This window comes from Amphibalanus amphitrite, unplaced genomic scaffold, assembly GCF_019059575.1.
Source record: "Amphibalanus amphitrite isolate SeventyFive unplaced genomic scaffold, NRLGWU_Aamphi_draft 001004F_arrow, whole genome shotgun sequence".
Classification (NCBI taxonomy): Eukaryota; Metazoa; Arthropoda; class Thecostraca; order Balanomorpha; family Balanidae; genus Amphibalanus; species Amphibalanus amphitrite.
This window is the reverse complement of record NW_024882498.1, coordinates 242,015-264,318: the sequence shown is the minus strand read 5'-3', so window position 1 is coordinate 264,318 and position 22,304 is coordinate 242,015. Positions and strand designations below refer to the sequence as shown.

General features: G+C 50.3%; 1 protein-coding gene across 1 annotated transcript; it reads right to left on the bottom strand.

Moving 5' to 3' along the window:
• Window positions 1–3,060: 3,060 nt before the first annotated feature.
• Window positions 3,061–21,353, bottom strand: LOC122369078. The gene is made up of 7 exons (XM_043343481.1): window positions 21,109–21,353; window positions 13,257–13,551; window positions 10,769–10,831; window positions 9,752–9,889; window positions 6,478–6,625; window positions 5,274–5,387; window positions 3,061–3,888 (listed from the first exon to the last, which is right to left on the bottom strand). Exons 2-7 carry the CDS (start codon window positions 13,515–13,517, stop codon window positions 3,863–3,865), a joined length of 750 nt encoding a protein of 249 aa, XP_043199416.1. The 5' UTR covers window positions 13,518–13,551; window positions 21,109–21,353; the 3' UTR covers window positions 3,061–3,862.
• Window positions 21,354–22,304: the final 951 nt, after the last annotated feature.

Below are 22,304 nucleotides of genomic sequence, written 5' to 3'. Positions count from 1 at the left end.
GATGTTGGAGCTCGGACGGGACTAGCGTGAGAAGAATGAAAGAAAGCTTATCGCTGCCGCCGCCAGCTGGCGGGCCTGATGTAAGGGCTGCCTCGCTCCTCCGAACCAGTCAGCCGGACGGTACATAGTACTGGGTACAGTTCTTTCATTGCAAGTTACATTGTACATTGTGGTGCAGTGTAGGTACCTAATAGCATTTTATAATGCGTTGATTTATGTTAAAATACCATTGCTTAACCCGCGCGGGGCTGGGGGGTAAATTTTACCCCCCTCGCGAATTTTTCAATAGATATCACAAAAACGGCGGCGCGCAGCGCCGCCAAACTTTCAGTACCTTTTCTTACATCAATTTAACACGTTCCCTGAAAATTTGAGCGAAATCCTTTGGAAGTTTTTTGAGAAAATGACGTTTTAGTGACATCATGTTCGCCATTTTCGCCTCAAAAACGGCAAAAATTCAAACGCCGCTAAAACCTTCATTTTCAAGGGAATCAAGATGTAACAAAAAAGGTTATACGTGATTTTACTTTGTCTATCAAATTGCTATCTCGGTTTTTTGAAAAAATTTGATTTTGGCCCAATTTTTTTTCTCTAAAAAATACTGAATTTTTGGGGAAAATAATTAAAAAATACAAAATTTTGCGTGTATCGAAAAAAAAAACGGAATATATGTCAGAAAATCGGTCCATGTGCACCTAACTACCAATTTTTAGAAGAATCGGTTCAAAAATGTGGGAGTTATTCAAAATTTTATGACGTCACGACAAACAATTTTTTTTTATAAAAAAAAATTGGAAGTTCAAGACCTCGTACGGAAATTAAAATAGCACCATTCGATTCGCCGTGAAAAATTGCATCAGATAGACACCTATTTAGGCCTTAACAACCAACTTCAAAATTTGGCCTCATTTGACCTGACCTTGACCTGACCTCGAACTGAAATTCATCCAGATGTGGTCCATATCACCTATTGAGTGTGCCTATTTAATTCCATTAATAAAATGACCCATAAAACATGTGTCGCACATGCCCTTTTCTATATTTCGTTTTTGGTGACCTGACCTTGACCTTGACCTCTGAATGATATTGTATGCAACGAATATTGTCTTGGTAGCCTAAGAACACGTTTTGGGCAATCAGTCTCAGTCCATGACTCCATTCTTCGGCAACTACGGTGCAAGGCCGATACTGTAGAAACTTGCAATTTGTACCCTTGACCTGGCCTTGACCTTGACCTCAAACTTTAAATTAAGTACATGTTTTTAGTTGTACGTGATGAGATCTTTCGATTGGCGTTTGAGTTTTCCAAATCGGACCATTAGTTCGGGAGATGACAGGGGGAGTAAAATTTACCCCCCCCCCCCCAGCCCCGCGCGTTCGACTGGAGACCCCAGCCCCGCGCGGGGTCCCATGGACTACGGAACTAAATGCCCTGCTAAGACTTTCTCAGACTAGTGCCGGGGATGTTCAAAGTTTGAACCCCCCTCCCTACACCTTTCTTTACGTTTTCGGCAAACATCTAAACAAATCGTGGTGAAGCGCCATCAGCTTTCTCGCACGTAATAATACATTTTAACTAGCTGAGCATGTAAAAATATATAGGTACTACATACAAATCATTTTATGCCAGTTAACCAGGTAGTGTCAAGCGACCGATCTAACTCCAGAAACTTTTATAATCGCCATTACTATACCTATCGACTGAGCGAACTGCAGAAGGTTTCAACAATTGATTATGATAGAAAACGAATAAATTTGATTAGATTAGTAAATTTGACCTTCGAATCGATGATCTAAAGTTTGAGCCCCGGTGACCTGGATTAAATCAACTTTTAGGCTTTCTTTATTTTTGGTCCTCTTACAAAACCGTTAGGGCATCACTTGTCGCACAAAGCGCAGGAACCGAGTCAGACGAGGGGGATGCAGGCTACTCAAACGCCCCGCGCAGCATTCAGCGAGACGCAGAGATCCGTGGGCCCCCAGCAAGGTGCGGTCGGCTATAATGTGTGACGTGTGAGTAGGTATCGATCGTTTGGGTCAACCCTGTAGCAATCATGCTCACGCTCAATGCACCCTCATTCACCCGTCTTTTCATTCAAGCCCCGATCCACCCCGGTCCACCTGTGGTCCACTTTTGGTCCACGCTGGTCCGCCTTTGGTCCACTCTTAGTCCACCGTCATCATCGGTCCACCCTGCCGTCCGTCCGCCCGGCCGACTGGAACCAGGTCACGTCGTGTCGAGGTCATCTCCGGCCGGCCAGGAGCACCGGGAGGGCGGCTCCCTGCACCGCTCTGCAGAGGCTGCCAGAGATGGCCGTGCCAATCGGCTGCAGCGTGGACCCGTGCCGCGGCCCTGTCCCGTCCCCGACGGCCGCTAACTCACCTACTTGGGCCCGTACCGGAGGAGGAGGTGGGCCATCGTGATGGTGTACGGTTTATTACGTGATGATGACCCTTCCCTGCTCACGATGCTGCTAACTGATGTCGGACATGAATATGCTTCACGTGGCTGGCACATCTTTGCTGCGGGCCTATGAGATATATTGCGTCATTTGAGTTTGGTAGCTTGATGTTATCGGTCTCCTCTCCAACGATGAATATAAATAACAGGTCATGACTTACTAAAATAGCATGAATTGGCATAGGCTGATTAATCAGATGAGCTGGCACGCACTACTGAACGTTCCCTCAAAGTGACCTTAAGGAGTTCGTTTACCAAGACAATTACAAAACTAAAGCGGTTCACTCAGAACATAACCTCCCGGCGTGACCTTAGCATTAGTCATGGCATAGCCTTGCATATGCATAGAGAAACAGCTTACTTGGAATAGTAATGTCTGAACTGGCTGTTAAAATACCTATCCCCATTACCGATATTTTCTATCTCGCTATTGATGACTTTTATCGGGCTGGCATCGCCACGATGGATAAGTAATCATGGCCTTTAATGCCTTTCAACGTATCCCTTTCTCGTACATTTTATTAGGTATCACATTGCTGGTCTCGAAAAGTTATATTCACATTACAATCATTGAAATGAAAATTAAGAGCACCGAAATCTACAATTAACAACAAACTTTTATTATGGTAAGACAAATAACATATTGACCAAACAGTGGGGCAGTTATACGATAGGTACCTTTATGTAATATGTTGTGCGACATATCAACAAAATTCAACAGACGAGACACGACTAAAATAAAGGTGTACCGCTTCGTGCAATAGCAACCAGTAACAGCTTTATCTACTGCCTTCAACAATCAATATACCACCAAACAATGTAACTTTCTTTCTTACTTGTGAGGTTAACTTGTACCTTAACTCGTTTATACAACATAACAACTAGGATCTTAACATCAACGAAACAAGATAAACAACAACATCTTCCTGACTACGTTCGCGGTAACTTCACGTACGAGACCGACCGAGGGTCCCCAGAGATACTTGTCATCCTGAAACTTCATCTGCCATTCGCTGCCTCTGTTCCAGGCTCACGACACTGAAATGTGCCCTCGGCTGCAATGGAAAGCCCACTGGTATCTCCTTTGACACAGATACGACCCCTTATGTGTGCATGCGTGCGTGTGCTCCGATCGTTCACACGATATCACGTCACGAGCAGCCACTAACGGGCAAACAGGAGAGGTCATAAAGCCGCGGTGACATCACGACATGATCAGCTAACGAGCGGCGACATGGTGACACTCCACAAATCACAATCACCCACACGTCACTGAGGGCAGCGGTGAGCTCGCACCGGTCAGTGGCTCTCTGTTAGGTGCTGAATAGTTGACCTCAGCGCTGTCACCCCCCGGCAGTCGAACGATGGCCGCCGCCGGTCCGGCCTGACGTCAGCGCTCCCTCACTCGTCGCCGCCCGGCGCCGCGCCTGTAACCGAGCGTCACGCGTCACGCTGGGGTCACGGCGTGACGACACTAGTCACCTGATTACGGGCGCGCAGACGAGAGCGGCTCGGCCGAACCGACCTCTGAGACTCTCGCTCTCCGGGTGGGATCATCGGAGCGGGTGAGATGAACCCGGTGGCGTTGTTAGACTCGGGTGGGTGTCACATATGCTTTCTGAACACATACGGATGTCGACGGGTTTGCCTGATGGCTCGTTAACATGTCACGTGACTAAATCCATCACAGAGTGGGACGGTGGGGAGTTTATTGGCGAGCGCCAATCTGATTAACTGTAAACGGCCATTAATGAGGTCAGTTGATGGCTGATGCATTATGTTGCATTGTGCATTCTAATTTCTAATGTTACCAATAGTCACATTCAGCACACGATCGAAGCGCCTCGGGTCACAACACCAGTCCCTTTCTAGGCCTGTGCATCCCGCCCTTGCCTACGGCCACGGAGGCAGAGAGCTCGCCGGTTGGTTACATCACCGTTCTGACACGCTCCCATCACCCGGCCGGTCGGCGCCGGCAGCCGGGCTCCCGGCACGGAGAGGGAAAGTCACGGTCGCGGCCGGCCGGCCGGCCGAACCCGCCATTAGTTCCGGATGGGGTCACAGGCACCCTGTCCTGCCCGGCCCTGGTCCGGCCCAGGGCGGGTCACCAGGGCTGAGTGAGCAGACACCCGCACTTGGCTGGTGGTCCGACGGAAAAACCCGCCCTCGCGACGGTCCGGCCAGGAAGTCCGGACGGGACGGGACGGGACGGGACGGGGTGGGTTTTTCGGAGGAGTGGGTATTATCGGTGTGGGAGAGGTGGCTCAGGCTGCTGCAAGCGGGAGGCGTGAGACCGGCTGGGTGGTATGCGGGTGGCATTGAGGCAATGTGCAGCCCCGGGTTAACTGTAACGTGAATAGGTGGACTGATAACCAGAGAGTGATAACGACAAATGTTGGCAATTGATGATCAAACGGTACCTATAATAGCGGAGATCTTTGATAGTGCGGGGGGACAAGAAAGGGCAACAGTCTGTGAATATCATCCAGCGATGTTGCAGCGTTACAGCCGATGACATAAACAGACCTTCGGATATAGGGAAAATTAATGACAGGGTTAAGAGCGGGGTTTTATGGAAGGGGTTGTCAACAATGGCCTCTGTGATAGCAGTAGTCGTGGTACTTACTGGTGACATTACCCACCTCTACGGTGGCGGTATTTGTGGTACTAATGGCGTACAACCTACCTCTGTGCTAGCGTTACTGGTGAGAGGTGACATTACCCACCTCTACCGTCGCAGTATTGATGGTACTGGTTGACATTACCCACCTCTACGGTCGCAGTAGTGATGGTACTCGTTGACATCACCCACCTCTACGGTAGCGGTAGTGGTGGTATTGGTGCTTGGTTCGTCTGCACAGCATTCCGTAGACGCGGACCGTTGGCACGTGCGCATATGCGGGCATCTGGTGTTGCAGAGGACCATCTGACAATACAGGGGGAGAGAGATGTCTATCCGGGGGACACAGGCAAGGGAGAGAGGCAGCCAGTGATTGTTGGACGAATGCGTGGCGGGAACGTGCTTTTACAGTTTCATTGTCCCAAACACTTTTCTTCACTTAATTCGTCCCAAAGCAAAAGAACGGCTAGAAAGGATCTCTCAAATCAAGAAAGCCTAATAATGCTCTCCGCATATTCACTAAGCCGATACTAAGCATGTGTCTGCTGTGCCTCTGGCATACCGCCAGTCCGCGTGGAACATAGCATCAACACACACAACATTCACAACAGCAGCCACACAACAGAGCACGGCATCGTTCCATTTGGATCTTCTGACGGCTCCGTTACAGGACTACACCCCGCTCACGGGCGATCACTAATGGAGTATCATACCTCCATGCCACGTGACGCGACAGCGGCCATATAACCAACGAATGACGCACAGGTAGCGCGGTGAATGCTTCCAGCATATAACGCTCTGGCGCAGACCATTCGATAAGTGCACATTTTCCGGGTACACGTAAGCCAACACAAGAAGATCGGCTGTCGCGTTCCACAGACAAGCTGACAGGCAGCCAAAGAACATCCTCCGTAATATGTTTGGGAGGTAGCTAGATTGTACATATATTCTGCTTGGGTTATGGACCTGAATCGGTGGCAGATATGTAGTAGGTACAGATATATGGCATGCCGTTCTTCGAAAAATGCCTACTGAGCTAGCTGCCGCTGATGGTCGACCAGCTAAAAGCACAGCCCGGGGCAGGAACAGGAGAGATGTGTTGTGATTGAGGCTATACCCTAAACCTGATTTAATGCAAAATGCGACAACGTGAATGCCTGTATATGGACAGAGAGGCCAAACTGGCGGTATATCACCCCTGCTTCACGTCGGCTGGGCCACTATCCACAGGATAGCTGTTGGTGCACAAAATGCTATGTAGCAGAAGATACTGACCCCGAGACCCAGAGAGAGACGTCATATACTGAACCAGAGAGCCGTCATATACAGACAGTACAGCAGTATGCACTGACCCAGGGAGCAGTCACAGTATACAGCAGTATTTAACTATACTGACCCAGAGAGCCGTCAGCGGGGCACCGGCAGATGACCAGGAAGTTTGACTTTCCCGAGCGGGTGTTCTGCACCGCCAGCAGTGCCCAGTCGTCCCCAGAACACTCTCGAATCTCGTCGTTCGATTCGCAAGTCTTCACAGAAGTGAGGGCCTGAAAACACATTGAGATATGGTGAATTGTCAATATCGAAAAGCCGTCATTCACATTCAGTCGTGACAGCTTTGACTCATGCTAAAGTAGTGATATCGATGGTCATTTGAATGCGTGGTAAGTCCGTAAGTGTTGGATTGCGTCCGTTTCAAAGTACAAGGCTCGCTTGTCTATCAATACGAGTGGTATCGGCTGTGACGTTTGTCAACCTACGCGCGCGTATATCTTCATCCAGGGCTTAGCAATTGATCATGCCAGTTGATGTCGAAAGGACACGCTGTTCGCTGTTTGCCTCCAGGTGTTGATGTAGATCGCTGAGTTCAATACAGAGCCAGTCGGAGAGCATATATACGTGCTATGCACGGATGAAAAAAAGGCTCCAGAAAAAGACGATAAATTAGCGACAAATAACAAACTCCCGGGATGCCATGCTGCTGCACTGTACCCAGATATGTAAATACAGGGTATACGCGTACAGCTGGATCGAGGTGCTGACAACATCCCATGTGTGGGAGTGGCGTGCACTCGGGTCTCAGCTGATCAGCTGGACAGCAGTCACTGTGGCCGGCGGCTGCGGCGGCTGCTGTGATACCATCTGCGGGCGACCGTGTCGGGTGCTGCGCTAAAGCCGCAGCCCACTGACCCATAACCACCCACCCCATCCCTCTGCCTCTCTCCGTCCCTCTCTCTGTATCGCTCCCTCCCTCCGTCCCCTCTCTCCATTCCCCTCCCTCTCTCCGCGGCTCCGTGCCTGGCGCAGGTCCGGATGGTAGAGTCGAGAGACACGGGAGCTCAACTGACGACTTACACAGCGACCCTGCAGGCTTCGCTAGTCCTGGCTAATGGACACCTCACGTTATCAGAATTGTATCGTCTGAAAATATGAAATTCAGACTGGCGCACTTCAGTCTCGATAGGACTTAAGCAATGGAGGTAGCAAAGCAACAATTTGGTACTTGTTTTGCTCGCAATTATTTGATAGTTTATAAAGGTACATTACATAAATGTGTAAATGTATTGAACATCGTGGATGACATGCAATAATTAGTGTGCTCAGGCTCCGCGCAATAATGCGGAAAGCTTGGGTAAGAATAGTGTAGGTAGGCTGTCGATAGTTGCGATAGTGTGGACGTGGAGTGTGGACCATCCGAACATTATCGAGTGGGTCTTAATTTGTGTAAGGTGAATTTGACCGGGATGAATAAGAAAAGAAATAAAATTGCGCTACCCAACATGCTTCGTAGAATATGTTAAATTGCAAAATAATCCTTGCTTACTAATGACAGCAAGATGAACGGTAATTTGGTTAGATGATCTCCAATGTCTCAGATGTCTCCCACGCCAACACTTCAGCTGTCAGTACTTCAACGTATTTCTCGGCTATATCAGATGGCCAGTGAGGACGCGCTGGCAGCTCCTACCCCAACGATCAGCACCCGCTGACCCTCGAACTGCAGGGTCAGCGGGTCCCCAGCGGAGCCAGCGGAGAGCCGCGGACCCAATCGTCGGCACCGTTTCCCCCGTAAACAGCCGCCGGTGTCACCCTGACAGGTGGTCGGCGCGGGGTCGGGGTCGACGGTGACACTGTGACCGGCCGATAGCGAGGTGTGAGGGTGGTCAGCAGGCCCCTGACCCAGAGCGAGTGGGCAGCGACGGTAACAAGAGACGCACGTGGGAAGTGAACGTTTGTGGCTCCCTATCCCAGCTCTGTTGCAGCTGAGGCCGTCTGTGGTTATCACTCGCTACAGTGAGTGGACGGTAACCCACACGGCGGCACCGTGTGTTACTCTGTGGTTTCCGTCGTGTGGTTCCTTACCCCCAGCGACTGGTCGGTGACCGGTGGCGCAGTGTGCTCCTCTGTGGTTTCTGGTGTGTGGTTCCTTACCCCCAGCGACTGGTCGGTGACCGGTGGCGCAGTGTGCTCCTCTGTGGTTTCTGGTGTGTGGTTCCTTACCCCCAGCGACTGGTCGGTGACCGGTGGCGCAGTGTGCTCCTCTGTGGTTTCTGGTGTGTGGTTCCTTACCCCCAGCGACTGGTCGGTGACCAGCGGCACAGTGTGCTCCTCTGGGGTTTCTGGTGTGTGGTTCCTTACCCCCAGCGACTGGTCGGTGACCAGCGGCACAGTGTGCTCCTCTGTGGTTTCTGGTGTGTGGTTCCTTACCCCCAGCGACTGGTCGGTGACCGGTGGCGCAGTGTGCTCCTCTGTAGTTTCTGGTGTGTGGTTCCTTACCCCCAGCGACTGGTCGGTGACCAGCGGCACAGTGTGCTCCTCTGGGGTTTCTGGTGTGTGGTTCCTTACCCCCAGCGACTGGTCGGTGACCAGCGGCACAGTGTGCTCCTCTGGGGTTTCTGGTGTGTGGTTCCTTACCCCCAGCGACTGGTCGGTGACCAGCGGCACAGTGTGCTCCTCTGTGGTTTCTGGTGTGTGGTTCCTTACCCCCAGCGACTGGTCGGTGACCAGCGGCACAGTGTGCTCCTCTGGGGTTTCTAAAGTGTGGTTCCTTACCCCCAGCGACTGGTCGGTGACCGGTGGCACAGTGTGCTCCTCTGTGGTTTCTGGTGTGTGGTTCCTTACCCCCAGCGACTGGTCGGTGACCGGTGGCGCAGTGTGCTCCTCTGTGGTTTCTGGTGTGTGGTTCCTTACCCCCAGCGACTGGTCGGTGACCGGTGGCACAGTGTGCTCCTCTGTGGTTTCTGGTGTGTGGTTCCTTACCCCCAGCGACTGGTCGGTGACCGGTGGCACAGTGTGCTCCTCTGTGGTTTCTGGTGTGTGGTTCCTTACCCCCAGCGACTGGTCGGTGACCAGCGGCACAGTGTGCTCCTCTGGGGTTTCTGGTGTGTGGTTCCTTACCCCCAGCGACTGGTCGGTGACCGGTGGCACAGTGTGCTCCTCTGTGGTTCCTGGTGTGTGGTTCCTTACCCCCAGCGACTGGTCGGTGACCGGTGGCACAGTGTGCTCCTCTGTGGTTTCTGGTGTGTGGTTCCTTACCCCCAGCAACTGGTCGGTGACCGGTGGCACAGTGTGCTCCTCTGTGGTTTCTGGTGTGTGGTTCCTTACCCCCAGCGACTGGTCGGTGACCGGTGGCGCAGTGTGCTCCTCTGTGGTTTCTAGTGTGTGGTTCTTACCCCCAGCGACTGGTCGGTGACCAGCGGCACGGTATGCCCGTCGTCTGCAGTCAGCAGTGGGCTGCAGCGGGGCGAGTCGCGAGGGCAGACGCACTGAGGGTTGGTCCTCTGGAGCCGCGGGTACGCCGTACTGCAAACCTGAGGCACAAACACAAACACAAACACTGTGGGATAGTCTGCTGCCGACGCGGGTACACCGTGTTGCAAACCTGGGCACAAACATAAACATAAACACTGATGCTGGTCCCAGGCCCGCTGCACACCGCACGAGAGGCAGAAAACATCGAAATAGGAGACTTATATACGACAATGCATCTGAGGCGTAAGTTGGAGACTGTTTACCAAACCGGCTAACAAACCACCGCGCGGATCTGGTAGCCGTGATTTTGTCCACCGGGATGGGCACAATAAAGCTAAGTGTGATTGACTTCCGCACCGTGTGTTCATCATGTTACGACACCGGTAACTGGCTGGTGATGGAGTGTTCCACAATGCACATCATGTGGTTAGTCACACTCGCCCTGGGCACGCTCGACAGTAACGAGCCATGACTGCGCCACAATGGCCCTAAACTGGCAGTTGCTGCCGGGCTTACTGGGAACCTGCAGGCACGGGCAATGGGCACGCTGCAACAGCTTCTGAAATAGTTACACTCAGCCTATTTATAGCGATTGTAAGACGCCGCTCGGCTCAGCTTCCGCCATAACCCCGTCACAAACGTGACGTGAATCAAACGTCGAGCTCAATCGCGCTCTTCCGGTTCTTAGCTCCCTCCACGGTGCAGTCGTCAGCACACTCGCAGCCAATCCGCCACGCAGCCAGGCCGCCTCTTTACGGTAAGCACTTTCATTATGGCCCAGTGACACCATGACGTGCACAAAAACGTTTTGTTGCGGAAAGGGAAAGCGCGGCGCACCGCTGGTCACGGGTGCATTGTGCGCGCGTTGTTACGTCACCTTGGCGGCGTGGTGCGGCGCGGCGCGGCGCGTGCCGCGTGCCGCCGGTATGGGTACTGACCTGCTGTGGCGCGCACGTCGGCAGGAACTGGCCTGACTCGTAAATCCACTGCCGGAACGGGATCTGTAACAGTAGCACACCGGAACAGCGGCGGTCAGTGGTGGCGTTAGTCGTGTCAGCCGGTCGTGACGGCTACCGTGAACAAGGTATGTTTGTAATCAAGACCGAACTGTCCTCAGATAGGATAACTATAAGCCGTTAGTAGCCATTCTATCACGGCCGTGATTGAACTCACGGAGAGAGAGGAGATGGAGAGCTGAGAGACGTTTCAACGAAGAAGAGGAAAAGTGCAAGTGGAGCGTTTTCGGTGAGCTGCACCATTTAAATGGAGAAAGGCCGACATTGCGATTTGATGCATGACCGACAACGTCAAGCTATATAGGGTTTGTCGATTGAAATTTCATAAATTTATAAATGGAAACAAAAACTACAGCAGCGATGGATTATTACAGGTGGTGGCAGGTACCTACAAATGTAAGCATCATTGTAATTACAGCTCACGTCATATTGATTGACCGTTGGGTTGCTGTAAGATTCATTAAACACTTAACCCGGTTTAACATGCTCAAGTGTGCAAACTGCAGGTTGATAATCGTCAGCCTGACGTCATGGTGGAGCTCCTGCACCGTGCACAGTGCTCAGACTGACAGCGAGCACCGCCTCCGTGCACTGTGCTCTGGTGGGGATACATAGCCACATTATTTGGCCGTCATGGTCGGTCAGCCCCGCCCCTGCCACTGCCAATTCCGGTCAGCAATAGCCGTCCTCATTGTGAGTAGCTCATCGAAGTACCGGAGGAGTTAAGACGCAGGGTTGTGCTCGACTCATGAGTCGAGTCAGAAATTTGACTCAACTCTGACTCAAATGAGTCAGATTTGAGTCGAGTCGGATAAAATGTTGAGCTGTTGAGTTGAGTCAGAGTTGAGTCGGACAAAAATATTAAGGCGTTGAGTTGAGTCAGAGTTGAGTCAGCAAAATAGCTTTTTAAAATTGAGTTGAGTCAAACATTTAAAAACACGAGTCAGCTGACTCAACTTTCCAGAAACAATATATATATATATATATATATATATATATATATATATATATATATATATATATATATATATATATATATATATATATATATATATATATATATATATATATATATATATATATATATATATATATATATATATATATATATATATATATATATATATATATATATTCTTAGCCCTGGCTTTGCTGCCAGATTTTTTTCACCTCCCCCGCTCAACAACTTGAGTCAATTTTGAGTCAACTCACTTGGCTCAACAAATAATTTGAGTCAAGTTTGAGTCGACTCATATTTTCATCGAGCCGCTTGAGTCATGAGTCGAGTCAAGGGAAAAAATCAGTTCCTTGTTTGAGTCAGAGTTGAGTCAGGGCTTTTTGAAGTTGAATGATGAGTCGAGTCGGCACATTTTTTTGAGTCCAGCACAACCCTGTTAAGACGAGCTGAGCTCGGAGTAGATCAGCGACGCCGCCCAATTACGTGACCTCGACCTCTGCGGTCGCCCCAGCCCTTCTACCAAGTGAATAAGCGTCCCTTCACCACGCGCCCGCCGCCGCGATGTCATATCGTTCCTTCTCACGCCCACCCACATATCATGCACAGGGCTGTGATTAAGTGACGGGCACGCCAGCGTGTCGTCACGTATTTTTAGAGTCGAGTCGCTGCGGTGAAAGATGATGTGTGCAACCACGGAAATGATCGTCATCTTACCGCCTGGCTGCATGCAGCCGGGGGCTCACGCCGTCACTCACCCGAACCAGAAAGCGTGTATAATGTCTGAAAGCGTAAATGAGCCCGACAAATGTGCAATCTATAGGCGTTCCGACCAAGATGCGAAACATTAACACGCGGAAAGTATAAAGGGTTATTTGGTGTAAACATGCAAGAGAATATTACCACTTTTTACTGATTGGTTCAACACTTATCCGGTGTTAGTCCCGCATTAAACAGAATGTAAATTACAGTCTGCAACATTCCATCGGATTTCTATCTGACCAAACATTTTAGGTAACTGAAACTTCGTCGATTATTGCACACAGATACCTCATAATCCGGGGTGGCAGTGCAAATGCATTTGCAGGCTATCCAGCGCACGGTTTTAGAACCAAGATAGGCCAGCAGAACAAATCGCTGCTGCCTGCTGGGAAAGTTAGACTCGGCCTTCGAACCGTTTGGTGCCATTTTGTATGCTATTTGGCTGCTGGGCGGCAACAACAAAAATCATTGCGGTGTGCTAGCTTTGGTCGCATGGTTTCCTTTTTGGATGTCAACATAGTTTCAACGACTCTTGTGTTGTTATGTCAGCCTACTCATTCATCGGCAATGGTTTTTGTGCTGTGCGAATTTAATTTCGATCCCAACTCTCCCAGATCTCAGTTAGCTATGGGCTGAGCTTGGGTTGGTGTTTACCGGATCTGAGCTAGTTACGGACTGAGATTGGGCACCTACCTTGCTGGTGACGGAGCCGTAGGCTCTCTGCTCGCCCTCGGTGTGCTCGGCGACCAGCGCGTCCAGCAGCCGGCGCTCGCCGTCCCCCAGCAGCTGCTGGCCCGGCTGGCCGAGTCGCTGGGCGCGCCCCTGGCGGCCGCGCGCCCTCAGCAGCGTCAGCAGCAGGTCATCAGCGGGCGAGCTGCCGGCGCCGGCCGCCGGCTGACCGGTCAGCAGTAGCACCAGCAGCGGCACCAGAAGACACAGCGCGGCGCGACTCATGGCGGACGGACGGCCCGGCGCGGCGCGGCCACCTCTGGAAGGGAGGGGAGGGGCGTGAGGTGATGTCCAACAGGCCGGTAGTACTGCAGCGACGGCGCATTAGCAACGTTGGGGACGAATAGAGAACGTCGGTAACAGGCCAGCGTCCAGTGTGGCAGAGTGGTACGACCGGTTCTCGATTGTTATATCCATTTATATCGTCTGTACGATATAGTCGGATTGGTGTGTACTAATTTTTAATATGTGGCTATGTCTATATAAGCAGGCTTAATGCTTATAACATCAGAGTACGCACGTGCTATTTCTACCATAAAGCTACATACCTAGAGGGAAAGCAGCTTTACTTAACCCTGTTAACATTCAGGTAGGTAGGCGTCATGTTGCAGAACTTGTGAGTTTCTGGTTCGCATTAATGGTTGTTTGCCTTTCCCTTATTGCTTGCGATATGGCTGTATAAGTTTCACAGCTAAAATGCACCTACCATCGCTCACGAGCGCAGCAGAGCATCCAGCATCCGGTTACCCAGTTGTTGATGTCACGTTCAGGAAGCGAAAACATTGCACCACGCAATGGATACCCGTTCTACACCGCTACTCCACTCCTTTGCATGAGATGAGCACTGTTGTTTGCAATGTAGCTGTTCAATTGGGCTATCCGAATTCATGACGGGATCAGGGCAGAGCGAAATGATTGTGAGAGATTTGGCAGGAAGCCCACTCATGAAGTGCACTGTCTAGTGGTTTTGTGAAAGTACAGGAAGCTGCTCACGACTCAGGTAATTGCCGATGACTATCTACATCTCCTTCAGATGAATACCTCCCAAAGCCGTGTTATGCAACTGATCATCTATCTCGCCGCTGGTTTTCCAGCGTCCAAACATCTGGCGCCGTATTTCACAATAGTGCCTCCCTATCTCCGCCGGAGATACTTCACCTGTCGAACCTGGGCGCCATGGGCTAATGGACGGTGAAAGACCTGACCAACCGTGCAAAAGAAGCCAAAAGCGAGCACGTTTTTGCCGAGCGCGCCCTGGCTGCGCGTGTCCGAGGAAAGTGGCCGACGGTGCTGCTGAGGCGGGGGTGAAAGGTCGCTCAGCCGGCGGGCGACGCGACGGGGCAGCCGAGCTCCCCCGGGTCACGGGACAGGGAAGGAGAGGACGAAATTCATACACTTACAGGGCCAGAAGCTACTCGTATGCGCAAACTCATGCGTCTGTTGGGGGAAAGAGGCTGCTAAGCTCCCAGTGCACTTTCTGAGTCTGTGTGCTACCTGCCACACATACCGACCGACATATAGCTATCTGGTTCAATCATGACGTTCCATGAGGAAGCAAGTATATGTAGGTATGTTTATTCGCAAAGCAAGTAAAAGATTGTATGAAAGCATTTATTGCAAGTATTTTGAGAGCATTTGTTCTGGGTCCATGGTGAACGACGCTTGAGTTTGTTCTTTTCTACAGTTTGCAGTTACTTTTTCTACGGTTACTTTTTATTTGACGTTTACTGTAGCGATGCTAGCAGTTTATGAATTAATTTGCGACGTGCGTGGGACATTGAGATGGGTCAATTTTGTAATCGAGAAACCTGGAAGAAGCGATACCCCTTGGTGATGATTTAACTTCTGTATGTAATCACCTTACGCATGGAATTTAATTAACCGTGGGAACAACAGTAACGTGGTGACTTCAATTAAAGTTACGAGTAGATCTAGAATGGTTAGTGCATGGGTGGGTAGTGCTCCATCGTAAGGAGTCTTAACCCTCGCCGGCACAGGGGGTTGATGCAACCCCGCCCTAAGAATGTTCGCAAATAACTCGCGTAACAAGCGGCCGATCGCGACGAAACTTTCAATTCTCTCATGTTGATTCATTTTACACCTACCCTTAAAATCTTATCCCGCGCACCGACGGGGGGGGGCGGATATCCGCCCCCCCTGAGGTTTTTCGCGAATAGCGGGAAAACCGCGGCGCGTAGCGCCGCGAAATTTGGTACGACTATTCCCTTATCAATTTTACACATGGTGTGCAAGTTTGAACCTCCTACCTTTCAAGGTCAGGTCACCAGGTCACTTTGAATGACCCAACCTCAAGTCACTTTTTTGCAACTTTGTCACCGTGCCAGAGCTACAGCAGATGTCGGAGGCCTTTGAAAGTCGCAGGATGTTATTAGGTCATTAGTAGCTACAATTTGTATATCTCGGAATTTTGATATCGGTGACCTAAGGTCAGGTCAATTTCGCGACCTCCCCATTATAAGTCAATGGGGGAAAAATCAACTCCCTGTTTTTACCACTAAAACGGGTCGGAATGGCCCCATATACCATACGTCCATACATGACTTCATATACGATCAACCTTCACTACCTTGAGGTCTGTTTTGCTGTTGGGCAGCTGTGAGGTCATGTGACGTCATCAAAGGTCACCAAAGGTTTTTGGCCAATAACTCCGTACAGGAACAAGATACAGACGCGTGGATGGTCTCATTGTGTTCAGCTCGTCAAGACGCATCGAATGATATACATGATGACCTCGAGGTCACGTGACCTGAGGTCAACCTTTGACCTTGACCTTTCGAGGTCAACATATATATCATTCGATGCGGATTGACGAGAGGATCACGATGATGCCCTTAGTTTGTTCCTATCTTGACTAATTCGAAAGTTATTCGAGAAAAACTCTATCCATATTTAGCGCCGCCATTTTGACTTTTTCGACCCCTGTGACGTCATCTTTGACCTGACCTGAAAATGACCTTTGTAAAAATTGTAGATCTTGACCGTGCGTATCCGATGCCGTTTACCGCTTGTCGCTATCTTGCTTCGTTCTCGAGATCTCAGGGGGGGGGGCGGTCATCCGCCCCCCCGTCGGTACTAAGTTGGCGCAGACCCCCGTCGGTGCGCGGGTTATGACCCTGACTCAAATGACCCTTGCCCTGTGACCAGAAATATTTTCTGAGACCATGTTTGGCCAGAATCACGATTCGGCGCATGTCGGCTCGCATTAGCCGCAGTCTTTCCGTGGTTTGAAGCGTTCAAACATGTGATTTGATGTTGCTCCCTTGCATTAGGATGGATGTCAAGGTCACCTGAAGGTCAGGTCAGGTCATTGACCTGTGATGACCTCGGTTCACTTTTTCGAGTCTTACATGTTTCTAGGCTAGTTTTTGGAACTGAATTCGAATTTAGCAACCATTTGAATATTTACGAAGTAGTGTTGGTGCCTTCGTAACATGTTACGAAGCTGTCAAAGGCGGTTGACACGTACTACGAATACCCGGCAGGACCCCTACTGGTTGACCTGACCTGACCTGACCCGACCTGGCCTAAATGCATAAAGACATCATCTGTGATGAAAACCAGTATGATATTCGTGATCAGCTCCCCGAAAAACCCATATCAGCCACACTTTAGGACGTTCTACTAACATGGCCCGATTTTCCCGACTTTTGGGTGATTGACCTGACCTGGAAGATCAACTGATGATCTAGGACCTTAAAGTTGGGTATCATCGGCTTCCTCTCGTGACAGGCAACACGCTCGTTTTCTTCCGCGAAGCTCTAGCTCGATCAGGGGCCGAACGCGAGGGGTGGTCGTACCAAGCCCCCCCCCCCTCCCCTTGTGCCGTCGAAGGACGCAAAATGGCCTGTGCCGGCGAGGGTTAAGGACACGAATATTGGACAAGCAAGGAAGATTCAACGGGGTAAAGTTCGGGTTTGATGTTTTTTATCAGGAGTGATGAACTACCTACGAAGCTGTTCAAACATAAGTGGCACTAAATTGTCACGTGGCGACCGACTATACATACTGGCAAAATATTGCACCTCAGCAGCATCTGTCTTCCCTGATGACTAAAGTTCAACCAGTTGCCAGAAACAGAGCACTCGCTTGAAACGAGCCATGCAGTTCGACCCACCACAGTGAGGATGGCAAGTGAGTCTGTTCAGCTTATGTCTACAAAGGCCGGCAATAGGTTCATGGCAATAGGTTCACGAACTAAACAATCTCTGTCTAAACAATGCCTCTGCGTCAAGGGCAGGCAGCCTCGACAGCCCGCTACCGCCTGATGTTCCATTCGCCGACCTCTGATTTTATCCAGTTCACTTCCAAAAAAAAAGTTTCCCTGTCTTTCCTCCACGTGGAGGGGATGTATAATTGAATAATGTGGTGTGACAAGAATGATATCGGCTGAGAGGATGAGGGGTTGTAGCTATCTCCTACCTGGAATATTTTTTTACGATAGCTGGAAACGCGTCGCAGATAGAGGCCTGGTTGTAGTACATACAAGTCTGATTTCAGCCAGCATAATGACTGGTTTTCTCATAAAACCGGATATTTTGGCACTAACCGCATTTTCATGTCCGGTCAGAGCACTAACCCATATCGATATACGTGAACCTTTGCATGATATAAAGATGTGGCAGACTTGCAACGCTCTCAGTGTAAAAAAAATGTCCAATAGAAAGACAGGAAGGAGAACAGAGGCATCCAATTCCATACAACTTGTAACCTCAGATTTTTCAAGCCAGATCAGTCACGTGACCTCGCCACAAGTCCATTGGAGAAAATAAGGACTACATGATAAACATATACCAGTAAAACGCCTTTTGGGGCGACTAACGGAGCGAGCGAGAAGGTGGGTCTTGCATGTGCGAAATTGCGAGGAGTACCTCCATCTAACTTGTGCACAGTGCAACTGCACCCTACGAACCGGCTCTAGCGATGTGCCAAATTTGAGCGCAATCGGCCCAGCCGTTCTCGAGATATGAAAGCGGCACCCTGCACGTGTGCACCTGCAAAATGGATCCCAACTGACTTTTGCACGGCACCCTACTAACCGGTCCCTAGCCATGTACACTCGGGGGCAGATTGATGTTCTACAACTCTTTATCCACCGGGTTCCTATGGCTCAGCATTGGCAGCCGCCGCCTGGTACCGGTAGACTGTGCCGCTTCACTTACTTGTCAAGCGGCACAGCCTACCCACCCGTATGACACCGGTCTGGGTCGGTGGCTGGAAGGTGATGTGGGCCGCCTGTGACGTCAGCGCAGCGGTGAGGGCCGAGCCCGGAGGCACGGCTCGGGTCGGGGCGGCGCGGCGGCTGGCGAGGGCTGGGGAGTGAGGTGGGGTGGGAGCACAGACCATCGCGCGGCTCAGCGAGTGTAGTTAACTTTCGCGTCTCAAGGCGCCAATTATTCTACCTAACAATTGTGCTAAAGCGGTTGTTAAAATGTCCTATCCCCAAGACAGCGCCTATCATAATACTTGCAATGCACATTACGACACACTTAAGCGTGGCAATGGGACAGCCGATAGAACTTATGTCACTCGTGCATCGAGGTGCGGAGCTATATTTTGTATAACATATTAGTATTAAGGCCTTGATTGAGCAGATTGGTGTCTATTATTTCGCACAGCAATCGTCCAGAGACGTGGGAGCTGGGGGTTATGAGTAGTGCCGCAGTCAACGCCCCACTTTAAAGCGATTATTACTGTTGCTCTAATATGTGGTCGCAGCCCCAATAGCAAACCGTTCCAACTAGGAGCCAAAAAGTCGGCCACTCAGGGGGGTTCGAACCGGGCTTCTCCCACCGGCCAATTCACGACACGAGCGTTCATCCACTGAGCTACCGAGAATGGTCCTCGTCTGCACAAAACAAAATGACATTGACCCGCTGACCGCCAAAGACAGTATTGTGACATTTGATCGCATTTGACCGCAGTGGGTGGTCGCTGGTTTCGGCAGCTCAGTGGATACACGCTAGCGTCGTAGGGTGACCGGTTGGAGAAACCCGGTTCGAACCGTCCCAGGTGCGCGACTTATTTGTTCCTAACGGTTTGCTAGATGGAACGGTTTGTTTGTTAGATGGAACGGTTTGCTATTGGTGGCTGCGACCACACATTAGAGGAACAGATAGAGTTGTTTAAAGTTGGGACGCCGCGGTATCCAAAAACCCCAGTTCCCACGTCTCTGGACGATTGCTGTGCGAAATAATAGACACCAATGAGCTCAATCAAGGCCTTAATACTTATCTGTTAAAAACAATGTAGCTCCGCAACTCGATGCACGTGTGATATAAATTCTATCGGCTGTCCCAATGCCACGTTTAAGTGTGTCGTAATGTGCATGGCAAGTATGATGATAGGCGCTGTCTTGGGGATAGGACATTTTAACAACCGCTTTAGCACAATTGTTAGGTAGAATAATTGGCGCCTTGAGACGCGAAAGTTAACTACACTCGCTGAGCCGCGCGATGGTCCGTGCTCCCACCCCACCTCACTCCCCAGCCCTCGCCAGCCGCCGCGCCGCCCCGACCCGAGCCATGCCTCCAGGCTCGGCCCTCACCGCTGCGCTGACGTCACAGGCGGCCCACATCGCCTTCCAGCCACCGACCCAGACCGGTGGCATACGGTGTGGGTAGGCTGTGCCGCTTGACAAGAAAGTGAAGCGGCACAGTCTACCGGTACCAGGCGGCTGCTGCCAATGCTGAGCCATAGGAACCCGGTGGATAAAGAGTTGTGGAACATCAATCTGCCCCCGAGTGTACCAAATGTCAAGCTCAATCGCTTCAACCGTTCTCGAGATCTGCAATCGACCCCTGCACGTGCGCACGTGCAGCAGCACCCTGACTGTGGCACATGGATATGCGTTGCCTAGTGGGTGCCAAGTGCCTTCCTACATGCCAACTAGTTAACGAGACATTGCAATTGTTGCAAACCTGACACCTCTTCGTTTTGCATGTGGCACGTGCATAAGGGGTCACCTACATGCATCGGGAATAGTCCCATACTTGGTAGAAGGAATGAAGCTACCCTACAAAAATTACCGCATGAAAATCGGTCAAGTTGTTGCTGAGATATAAGCGTTGCAAAAGCGTGACCACGACCGGCCGGCCGCTCATACTCAGGTTCCGTTATTCTACGTATAAGACTCCGCTCGCTTCGCTTGCTCCGTAATCACTACATAGACACGGCTGGACGTGGCAAGCGCAACTGTGCTAAAATTGTTGCTACGCAATTATTATTATTATCATTATTATCATTATCATTATAATTATTTTTTATCATTCTTATTATAATTGTTATTATTATTATTATCAATATTGTTATTATCATTAATATTATTATTAATATTATTATTATTCTTACTATCATTATTGTTATTCTTATTGTCATTATCCTGAGTCTATTCTCTGACGTTCACCAGTTGGCCTGCGACCTAAAACTTGGGTATTATTCTCTATGACTAGAAACTCTGCACAGTGCACAACTTTGTTTTTTCCCGAAGTTCTAGCCTAATTAAGAGCGAAAAGGCGAGAGGAATATAGGAACCATCCTTCAGCGCCGGGACGTGTATATTTAAAAATAACCGCCCGGCGAGGCGAATAGTAGGTATGGACAAAGGCGCAAAGGCGATTTTATCCCAGCAGGGCGCGAGCTGCACATGCATAATGATAATTCAATTGTCCAGGTCTCCACAGAGCTCCCATACCCCCTCCCCCTCCTCACACACATTGCCCTCCCCCCCCCCCCTCCACACACACGAGACTTATTCGAGCCACTATTGCTAAAAAAACGTGCTTGCAGTTTTACGCACCTGTGCTCAAAGTTCGCTGCCCCTCCGTCTCCCTCCTGCCCTCTGCCTGTCCCGCGTTCCGTCGCGTCGCTACCGTCGCTGCTCGCTCGTCGCTGCCCGACGGTCGTCACTGTGCACCTGTCCCCTAGCCGCGCCGGCACCACACAGCAGCGGGCTCGGCCGGCGCGCACCGTTTTTAACGAACACTCCCAGAGAAAGTCCACGAGTGTAGCGTACGTACTCGCGGCGCGCTGCGACTACTCTGCACGTGGCCCATCGAGAGGGAAAGGATGGTGTCGTGCCGCTGGCCGCCGACTTCCTGGTTCCTCTCGAACTTGGCCCCCGGTCAGAGTAAGATGTATGGTACCTAGATGACCGCAACGTGAGGTGTAAACAGAAGTATGAACAAGACGTTTGACTCAGCAGAGCAGTCGGTCTGAAAACTGACAAGAAATGGGATCCGACGACCGGGAGCTTCGTGAAGACTGCACGAAGCTCAAGACTGTCATATGCAGTCGGAGTTATACAGTGCTTTGCTCATTTTCCACAGCGCTGAGACATTCCATTTACAAGACGTTGGAAGGAATGCTAAACAGTGTTTGTTACATGACATACCGCCGTGAACAGTGAAATTGTATATCCTTGATCGAAGAGTGGGGCCACTTCAGAACAGTTGTCACGAAGGATCAGTGGCAATGTCGATAGTAATATGTATCTGTTTCTCAAGTGGGCATTACATGCAGGTACCGGTAGTTCAAGGAAATGTTGTTGAAAAGACTCGCCTGACTTTGCATGGCTGCTGGGCTGGATCAAACCTTCGTCAACGCTAATGTGTCGTGTACAGTCCATTATCAATTATGTATAGGTAATAGGTGCTACGCTATCAGTCACTCATTAACTACTACTCAAAGACGCGCGAAGTTGCACGATTGATATTGAGACATTGATTGAAATTCCGCCCTTTCAGCAAAGCGTATTACAAGTTCGAACGACGAAGTCAAAACTTTAACTTTGTCTAATATAGTTAGTATATACATACACTTTTCCTTTTATAAACAAAGAACTAACCGTCATTGGAAGGTCGGATCCTTAGGCCAGAAAGGTCATCCGAAGTAAGCAGCTCAGCGCCAATTATCTGTGCGTTTCCAAACATGCGATTCAAACCGTGCTATATGTGAAATGATGCTGTTTTATGAATTGGGCACATTGAGTTTGAA